The sequence below is a fragment of the Lepidothrix coronata genome, unplaced genomic scaffold (genome assembly GCF_001604755.1).
Source record: "Lepidothrix coronata isolate B3197 unplaced genomic scaffold, Lepidothrix_coronata-1.0 Scaffold16, whole genome shotgun sequence".
NCBI classification, from domain to species: domain Eukaryota; kingdom Metazoa; phylum Chordata; class Aves; order Passeriformes; family Pipridae; genus Lepidothrix; species Lepidothrix coronata.
This window is the reverse complement of record NW_016690196.1, coordinates 5,953,573-5,963,548: the sequence shown is the minus strand read 5'-3', so window position 1 is coordinate 5,963,548 and position 9,976 is coordinate 5,953,573. Positions and strand designations below refer to the sequence as shown.

At 51.6% G+C, this 9,976-nt stretch overlaps 1 protein-coding gene across 1 annotated transcript; it reads right to left on the bottom strand.

The window, feature by feature from the left end:
- Positions 1-706: 706 nt before the first annotated feature.
- On the bottom strand, positions 707-9,874 carry POLH (DNA polymerase eta). The gene is made up of 10 exons (XM_017806853.1): positions 9,738-9,874; positions 9,519-9,653; positions 9,221-9,432; positions 8,651-8,820; positions 5,520-5,623; positions 4,512-4,631; positions 3,782-3,905; positions 3,275-3,340; positions 2,448-2,611; positions 707-1,652 (listed from the first exon to the last, which is right to left on the bottom strand). Exons 1-10 carry the CDS (start codon positions 9,872-9,874, stop codon positions 791-793), a joined length of 2,094 nt encoding a protein of 697 aa, XP_017662342.1. The 3' UTR covers positions 707-790.
- Positions 9,875-9,976: the final 102 nt, after the last annotated feature.

Sequence of the window (9,976 nt, the reverse complement as noted above, 5' to 3'; positions counted from 1 at the left end):
TCTACAGCAATTACTAGGAATTAAAACCAAGATTTCCAAAAGCCCACCAAAAAGTATGCCTGTGCAGCTACTGCTTCCTCAAATCTTATGGCGGGAGTAGTCTTGTGTGCTCCTGAGCTGGTGATAAGCATCACAAAATAGACTGCTACACAGAGAAAATTGCAAAACCATCTATAACAAAAATCCTGGGGGGCAGAAGGGAGGGAATAAAAATCAGTCTTCCAGGTAGGGAGAGGAGAAGGAACCACAGGGCTAAGCTATCATACATAAGTTATACAGTAAGGGCAAGGCCTGCAACTGCAGCAAGAGAAGAACCACCATGAGGTGAAGGTTTCACACTGAGTGATTGGAAAGGAGTTCAAGCCTATGCTCGGCTGGAGATTCCCTGGGATAAGCCATTGTGGCTGCCTTTTACAGGAGGAATAGAATTACTGAGCAGTGATGCTATAGAAATACCTATGGCAAGAGATGTGGGTGAGAGTAGAATGCAGCTTCTAATAGCACCAAGCAGGCAGAGGCAAGCTAGCTGCCACCAGCTAAACTGGGTACCTCTAACATCATACACAATTCACAAGTTCCAGTTCCTTTTAGATGTGGGGTAGAGATAATTTATTAGACTTTTCTGCATTAAAACTTGACAGGCAGTATAAAAACTTTTAAGTGTGTTTAAAAACACCAATTCTTTGAAAACACTGTTTAAAAACACTGATTGTTTAAAAACACTGATTGTTTAAAAACACTGATTGTTTAAAAACACTGAGTCTTTAAAAACACCTCATCTGGCTGGGAGTTACGGAGGTAAGCGCTTAAAGAAAAAATCTAAAGTTCTTGTCACACCTTCTTTGGGTCGTTTTGCACTAGATCCTGCTGGAGTTTTGGGCTTGTTCTTCGCCTTAGCAGGAGACCTGGAACCTTCAGCCTTTGGGTTAGGAGCTGCTGCTGGAGCCATGGGAGCACTGGGCTTCAGAAAGGAGCTTTGCAACTCCAGAGCAAAGTGGTAGTCCATGTGCTCTGGGAATTCCCACACCAGCACAAGCTGGCCACACTTATCACAGCACTGCTGGTCTCCTGGCGAGGCAGGAGGCAGCGGGACAAGCTCAGGAGAAGGTGGAAAATTCTGCTCATTTCCCTCCATAGCTGACTGTAATTTCAGAAGGGTCCTGGAGCTGGGTGGAGTTGAGGGTGTTTGTGTAGCATCTGATGGCACCTTCTCACAAGGAAGCCTCTTGTAAGGAGAAGTAGGGCTGGCATCGCTGGGACTCTGCTTCACAGGGGACTCCAGGTCACACTGCACAGAGGCAAGTCTAACACCAGCTCTCTCCTGGTGCTCTGGGGGGCTGGGCACAGGTGACCCTGCAGTGGTAGCAGTGGGCAAGCTGGTTGCTGCTGCTGCTGCTGCTTGTGATGGCTGCTGTTCTGCTGCCTTTTGGAAGAATGACTCAATAGCATTAGCTGGCTTCTGCCTAAGCTCTTTGCTTGGGCTTCTAAAGAACTTGACCCTGGCCCTCCCAGAAGATGTGGTGTTTTGGCTCGTGGTGGCAGTGCCATCAGGCTGGGTGTCACCCATCAGGAAGGTGGCGATGCCTGCAGAGAGGGTGGCAGGCTCCGAGAACTTGCTTGCTGAGAGATGAACTGATATCAGTGGTGGAGACCTGCACAGGACAGACCAACATCAGCTCAGACATCAGCCTGGGAAGCAAAAGGTCTTTTGAGGTAAGACTTCAAGCCACATAAATCACTCACAGACGGGGGAACTGTAGTATCTGGCAAGAGGTGGGAGAGACGTTTCCTCTGACAAAACATTAGTATTGCTACCTCCAGAGCAGACATAGCAGGCTGTGTTGGGCAGAGCAGACAACCTCTTCCCAGAACAGCAATTCCTAAAGGAAAGGGCACTAGATCAGGGGCAGACAACTGCCAGCCTGGACTTCCAGTCCACAACAGGACAGAGCTGCTGTGAGACAAGATGAGAGGGCCCTAAGAGAGCAGCAGCCTTGTCAGAGCCTAACAGACAGTACCTTCTTGCCTTCACAGCAGAGCAGAAGGAAGGAAGGAATGCTGAAGATGGGAGCTGTGTACTTTCATTTTCCTTTCTGCCCCAACGGCCTGCTCCCAAAAAGCACCTTTGTCCTTACAGTAGGAGAGCAAGGCCTCTGCAGCCCAGCAGAGCCAGGACAGCCTCGCTCCAGCTGGACACCCCCCAGCCGGTAGCAATCATCAGCTTCAAGTACAGAAGTCAGAAGTGTCTTGTCACATGTGGGGCTAGGAGGAGGCCAGGCTCTCATAGCTGTCCTACGGATAGGAGGTTGCTGCACACCTCTGTGAGGGTGCTGGGAATCACTTTTCCTGCCGCTCAGCGTAACTCTCATATGTCTCTGGCTCAGCCAGCACCTCTCACAGCTAAACCAGCCCTGAGAGGGAGGTGGCCCACTTTGTCCCACACTCACCATGCTGCCTGGTGCACCCCAGCCGCATTGCAGTTTTGGATGAGGGTGAAGGCGTCGTTGCACATTTTCTGTGCGTCGTAGCGGGACAGGGCGCAGAAGCGCGACACACGGGTGTCCCCTTGCTGGCGGATGACTACCATCAGCTGCCGGGCCACGCGGTGGTTCTGCAGGTAGAACAGAGCAGAGATGAGCTGTGCTTCCAGCGACTCCTGCAGGAAGGGGGAGGAACGGCCGCGGGGACCGTCCCCTGCCTGGAGCCCCGCGCGACCGTCTGGTTGGGACAGTGTGTTCTGCTCAGCCTGATCGCCAAGGAATGGAACACACAACAGCAAGTGCTTGTACAGCTGTGCCACACAGCATGGGAAGCAGTTAGTTGAGGGAAGCCTTGCTTTCCCTCAAAGGCAGCTGCGCCACTTTTCCTGGCACCGCTGCAGCGCCAAAGCTGGCGGATTACTCTCTCCCTGGCCTGCAGCTCACCATCCAGATTGGAGCATATAGTTTCCTCCCACAGCCCACAGGCACAGCTACATCAGCACAGGGCTTGCAAGGGAGCAGCAGTCCGCCAGGAGGAAGGTGCAGCGGCTTTCATGTCCCTGCATCCTAAAGCACAGGACAAGGCTCGAGCTTAGCCCTGCAGTGTTCTGAGACAAAACCATCCTTCCAGCCATGCTCCTGCACACCTTGTTGCTTGGGACACATCAGCACATAGGCACACATCCGTGGGCAAGCAGATTTCCTCCCTTGCCACACACCACCTTCAACTTCCTGCAAACCACTCATAGTGCAAATGCACTGTGTGGCTCTGTCTCTGTGCCTCCCCTCCTTACCTGGCTCCTGTCCTTGTTCAGTCTGGATTCCAGCTCCAAGGCCAGCTGCAGAAGCCAGTGTTGCACCTGGACAAAACAGGAGTAACAGACAGTTTGGGCCTCTGCTCCCAGCATTGCCACAACACAAGAGCAACACTCCTCACACTGGGGATCAGACTGGAACGGACACAGACTATCACAAGGCCTCACATCTGTAGTACTCTTGAAGAAATCAGTCCAGGTGAGGATTCAACACTGCAGGCAAGGGCACTGTAGATACCACACAAGCTTTGCAGCATTACTACTAGACTTTGCCAAGTAATCTGGGTCCTCTGTCCTGGATTTCTCTTTCCATCTTCCTACAGCTCAGTGGGAACCTCACCCCAGCTAATAGATAAAGTGCATCTTCCCTCAGTTTCAGGGCACAGTTGCACAGAAAAGCAGCTTTGCAACTAGTCTCAGTTTTTAGTATTCTTATCTTCTCCAATGTGAAAGCCAAGCCTTGTGCTAGATGTAGGCTTCTCCTACCGCCTTCTGCGTGGCCAAGGCTGTCCTCCCAGGGAAATTCTTGCTGCAGCCAATAGACTGGGGCAGGTACCGGTTTTTGACAGGTTCCTCTTCAATTCCTCTGCACAAGTCATAGAGCCAGGACCTGAAAGCCACAAAGAAAGCATGAGGTGAAGGCAGCTACAGACAAGCATCACTGGGCAGCATGTCAGCCTTCTGCTGAGCCACACTTTCAGCTCTGTGCAAGCTGTGACTCTGTCTCTCATTTTCTGCTCTGCAGTTGCAGCCACAGCTGAACAGCCAGGATTCCTTCAGGCCTTAATTGCCTGTCAGCACAACTCCTCTACCTCTTCCTGAAGTGACAACAATTCATCAGTCTGCAGGGCACCACAACTGCTGCTCTGGACGCAGAAGTGGTGTTTCAGGCTCCAGTCCAGCCCTGTAACTTCCTCTGTGATGGGACTGTCAAGATTGCTCTCTTCCCAGCCTGCTGGGAGTCATTCCACAGCTTTGCCCCATCCTTGGACACTGTAGAGGAAGGCTGAGGAGCTGGCTGACAGGCAAAACACTATCCTGGGGAGGGTGCCTGGGAGAAGTGAGACTGGAAATCTGTTGTGAGCCTGCCAGACCAGTGCTTCTCAAAGATGTCACTGAAGATTTACCTTCCAACCTTCCTAATAACAACAGAACCACCTGTGACTGAAAGGGAGTCTCAGTTCCTGCCAAGTTTTGGTGAGTGGTTTATCATTACCCAGTTTTGTCTCCAAAGTGAGTCTGGAGTTCAGTCTCACTGAACTGTGTCAGCTCCCCGATGTACTCTACTCCCAGGATGTCTGTGATAGCAGTGCCAAGCTTGCCTCCCAGGTTACGGCTATGACAGAGAAAGCAAGAAAAAGAGAAAACTGAAATGAAGCATTATGTGGAGACTATGACCAGTCTTCTTGCAGCAGCTGTTCCTAGATGAAGACAGCTAGAAGCACTCAAGAACTAGCAGGACAATAGGGAACTCTTGGCACCTAACAGCTCTTCTGGTCACAATAAAAGGACAATAGGAATTGAGGTAGGAACTGCTCCTTGGTTCACTCTATTTTAGTGCTTCTCCCTCAGCTCCATCTTCAAAAATTGATCCCAAACCATGCTCTGAAGAATGCCTGACATGTGCCCCACTTTCTCCTACACAGACAGGACTCTTCCCCAGACACACCCCCCTCTATCCCTAGCAAGACACTGAAGGCAGAGAACAGCAGTGCAGGTCTGGAAAGCAGGATTAGGGATCTATTCCTCTGGAGCAAGTGGTGCTGGTAATGCTTCCCTACACCAGGACAAGTATTTGTGCACAATGGATGCTCAAAACCAAACCACATCTGTTCTCTAGGAGCACAGCTGTCACTCACATTGGGGAACAGCCTCCTTGCCCCCAGTTGCTCCTGGTTTACACTTTTGCACCCCAGCAATCATCTTAAGCACAGTCCTTCCCAGGGAAAGGATGCTCACAGGCTGCTAATGGGCTCATGGATTGTGGTCACTTCACCACCAGGGCTTCAACTCCCAAGCACACTCCTCCTGAACTGTCATTTATAGCCATGAGGGATTACTGGCAGGATTCCCCCCCTATTTGTTACTGCAAGCATTGAAGAGCACATACTGTGGAGTTCAAAGCCTTTGCTGGCTGCTATCAGCAAGCATCAAATTGCTCTGTGCTGAGGTGGCCAGGAACAGCCCCAAGCTTCACTAGAGCAGGCAGCTCCCCAGTACTTACATGCTGCTGACGGGCAGTTGGCTGAAGAGCTGCGGCACAAACCGTGCTGACACCAGTGTCTGGCGGTTGGGCTTGTTTAACCCACAGGCCAGTTTTGCCAGTGTCTGTAACAGAGAAGAGGGTGGAAACCCTGTTATTACACACCATGCACTGACTTAATTGTGACTCTACCCAACGGCCTGTGCTACCATCAGAAAACTGCTAGAAAGATTGAAGAACACCATTGCTTGTTCCCAGGCAGTATCCGCCTTGGGAGGTGACATGCACTGGCTGGGTACTCTGGAAGCAAAGCTGGTGCCAGACTTCTATCTCAGCAAAGGGCTGGACTCCTGCTCCAGGCAGCTTAGGGGATCTCAGTCTATCTCACCTGTTCTGGCTGGCTTAGTTTTCCATCAGGCAAGCATGCTAGAGCTTCCATAACATCCCCAAAATACTCCCCAGGCTATGTCTCTCACTATGTCTTGCCCCTTCAGCTTCTGTGTTTATCTTGCTTCTTCTCAATGTCACTATTTTAATCTTCTCTCTGCAAGATCCACAAAAGGAAATCTGAAATATGCAGAATTGCTAGCCTGGAAGGGATGTCCTCCAACCTATCTGCCACACAGTTCCCCTTCCCACTCTAAGCTACCACAGGATCAAGAATACACAGACCAGCTTGAAATATGTTTAGCTGGGTGTTCGGGCTTTTTTTGAGCAAGTCTAATAATTTCCTCTTTCACTGCTTTGCCACACATCCTATAAGTAAGCAAGATCTCTTGCCTGCCTATTGAACTATGACTTTTATTAATAGCCTGTCTTTTAGGCTTAAAATTCTTTTCTAGACAAAGTAGATCCCTTTTCAGATGTCCAGTTACTGTTTTTTCTTGTTTCACCAGACACTCTTCCAAGTTTACCCACACTAAGTGCTGCAAGCCGAACCAATCACTGAGACTTCACAGGGAGAAACAATTTACTTTTTCTGACACCTTCCATAAACCACACATGCTGAAACAGGATTTGCTGTTTCTACAAGAGCACTCGTATTACTGATTCATCCTGCTGCTTGTCCACAATAACTCCAGGGTACTTTCTGACTTACTGTCTGTGAGGAGCACAAGAAGCACTGTTTGGTGATTTCAGACTATTTCTGGGCTTTCTCAAGCCCAGAATTTTCAACTCTAATTTAATCCCTCAGAACTCTCACAGCCCAAGCCCTAAGCCCCATCTGTGCTTAGCATCACCTGAATTCATACAGCTGTTCCCTCTCTGTAGGCTTCAGTGAAAATATTGGCTCTTAGCAGACTTCAGACAGATCCCCCCAGGATCCCACTTTAAACATCCTAATTTGAGTGCAATTCACTGAATAAAATCATTATGGGAAACAGCAAGATTTTCTTCAGCTAGATGCATGCCCTTTAGACAACCTCATCATATCATGTTTTGCTACAGTATCATCAGCTTATGCAGCTCAGGGTGAGGTGTGTTAGGTTAACACCTCACATTTGCAGTCTCCCCTGAACATGCAGCCACTTATGCCGTCAAAAAGGGCACATAAAATCAGTTTGACACTAGTGGTTCTTGATAAAACCACACTGTTATCCTCCAGGTGCTTCCAAATAGCTCAACTGATTGGTCTCATGTATCAGCTGGGTTCCTGGTATACTCTCTCTAACAAGTTACCACACTGGGATGAAAACTCCCTTGGGAGCGTTTTCTTCAGAAAGAACATAAGCTTAAAGCAGGTAATCTCCACCTTGAGTTTCTGGCAACAGTGGCTGTAGCCAAGAGAATGAATTTTACTGACACAAATTCCCAGCAACTCGGAGGCAGAACACCACCAGTTTGGGGCACTGAGGCGGGTTCAGTTGCTTTTCCTCTTTCTGGTCAGTGAGTGTGTTTCCCGCTGGCCGCGCTCTGGGTGATGCTCAGCCAGCTGCCGAGAGCAGCCGCAGGAGCACTTGGTGCATGACAGCAGCTGCAGAAAGAAACGGACTTTGATGCTGCAGCTACAGAAGGTTTCCTGCAGAGTGAAACGCAGGGTGGTTTGCTGAGAGCCCCTAGCACATGTTTCGTTCTGCACGTTTGTACCTACAGGGGTGAGCTGGCTGTGGAAGCACAGCCACCTGTAGGCTCTGGTAATCTCTGCACTGTGCTGGCTGCTGCAGATACACAGTTCTTCAGGGATAGCACAGTACATCAAAATTTCCTTACTCCCTTAAAAAAATTAAAATGCTGGCCATAGAAAATGGAAGCTGAGAGAAGCTGCTAGGAATATCAGGGATGTTCTCTATTATTCTTGATGAGAGTAAAAAAGCAAAAATTGAACATCCCTTCCACTGGAAATTTCTACACCAGTGATCTTCCTCAGCTAGCTCATTTGTGCCTCACAGTCTGCTCTAGTTTTAAAGTATACTGGTGCAGAATGAGCTCCAGTACCTGTGTACAGCTGGGGATAGTTCCAGTTGTTTCTGCAGCAATCTAAGACTAAATTTATCTTCCTTAAACTCCAAAGCATCTGTTTGGTCTTTTTTTTTGGTTTTTTTCGGTCAGAGTCTGCATTTTTAAAGTCATACCTATACAGATAAGCCCCTTTTCTGCAGAATGAAAGGGGTGCTCTCAGCAAACCACCCTGCGTTTCACCCCACAGGAAAGCCTTAGTAGCTGCAGCATCGAGTCCGTTTGTTTCTGCAGCTGCTGTCATGCACCAAGTGCTCCTGTGGCTGCTCTCAGCAGCTGGCTGAGCATCACCCAAAGCGTGGCCAGCGGGGTACAGACCAACTGACCAGAAAGGGGAAAAGCAATCCAGCCCACCTCAGTGCCCCAAACTGGTGCTGCTCTTCTTCCGAGTTGCTGAGAATTTATGTTCACAGAAAATGCTTCTGGGGGACTTAAATCTCTTTTGTTCCTAGTGAGCTCACTCATTAGGGTACACTAGGAATCCAGGCAGTAAATGACAGGCCACATCTCTGGGATAACAACTTTTCTCATTTCCCGATGTCCTAAAATTTCCCTGAAGGTGTGATCACACAGGGTTGCATTCCCCACTTGGCTCATCTTCTATAGGAGACTCGTAAGTGTGTATAGGAGAGCATCTACAGCATATTTTGACTCCGCTACTCAGAAGAAATCAGGCTGATATGTTATGCGCATACCTTGTTGTGCGAGATGCCAGCTGAACACCTGAATCCGGTGGCTTCTTCTACAGCCACTCTAATTTCTTCCACAATCACCGCCCCCATGGTCAGTTGCAGGTCAGGACAATCAGGGTTATCGAAAGACAGCGACGCCAGCCACTCGTGCAAGCCACGTTGGCGTAGCTCCTCTAGGTAAGGGACACAAAGAGGACCACAAGGGGACATAGCATGGGTGTTCCTTGCTGAGCCCAGCAAAGGGACCAGTAGCATCAGCCAGGTCCAGCCAGCAGCCACAGGATTCTGTAACCGCATGTCAACCACAGGAAAGAGAAGCAGGCACCTTAAAATCCATGCACTGGGGAAAACACAGACCCCATTTACCACCCTCTTGCTTCAGGGGAAGATAAAGCTGCCTTGCCTCTGCTGATGGCATAGGGAGCATTACCGATGCAGCAGGAGAGGACAGAACAGGGGGGACGGCAGGGATGTGGGGAGGTGCAGGGGGGGCGGAGGGCGGCACAAAGTGGCACTGTGCTCCTTTCTCGCTGCGCTGTAAAGCCTCAAAGCAAAGCGGGTCCGGGTGCGTACCCTTCCCGCTGGATTCGGGGCCGGGGTCTCCGGGCAGTCCCTGCACGAAGGTGCTGGGCAGCAGCGCTGCGGGCACGGGCCCGCCCTGCAGGGCGCGCAGCCGGTCCCGGGCGGTGCCGGTCAGGTCCAGGTACGCCTCGTCGATGCTGGCGCGCTCGATGGCGGCGAACCGCGACAGCACCTGCATCACCTCTGCGCTCGCATCCCGGTACCTGCCGGGCGGCGGGCACAGGCTCAGCCGCCGCCCCGCGCCGGGAGGAGCCCCCCGCCGCCACCACCGACCCGCTCCCGCTCTCACCGAGTGAGGTCCGCCTTGCCCCGCGCCTGCGGCACCCGCGCCAGCGCCAGCTCCGGGCACAGCGCACGAGCCTCCGACGCCCACATCCCGCGGGACACACCGAAAGCCCGCGCCTCGTAGCTCACGGCGATGATCCTGCCAAGATACGGAAGGGCAGTGCAGGAGCGGGGGGACGCTGGGGAGGGAGCCGGGGTCGCCATGGCCGCCCCGCCGACCTACCCGCCGCCTTGCCACTCGGTGTACTGCACCACGGCGCAGGGGCGGCCGCGCAGCTGCGGGTCGAGGCGCTGTTCCACCTGCATGAAGAAGCAGTCCATGTCCACCAGGGCCACCACACGCTCCCGGCCCCGCGACATCCCGCCACCGCCGCCAGCGGCTCCCGCCCGGCGGGGTGAATGACCGGGAGCCCCGCCCCGCAGCACCCGTAGTAGTGGGTGTGTCGTTCCCCCGCGCGGGGC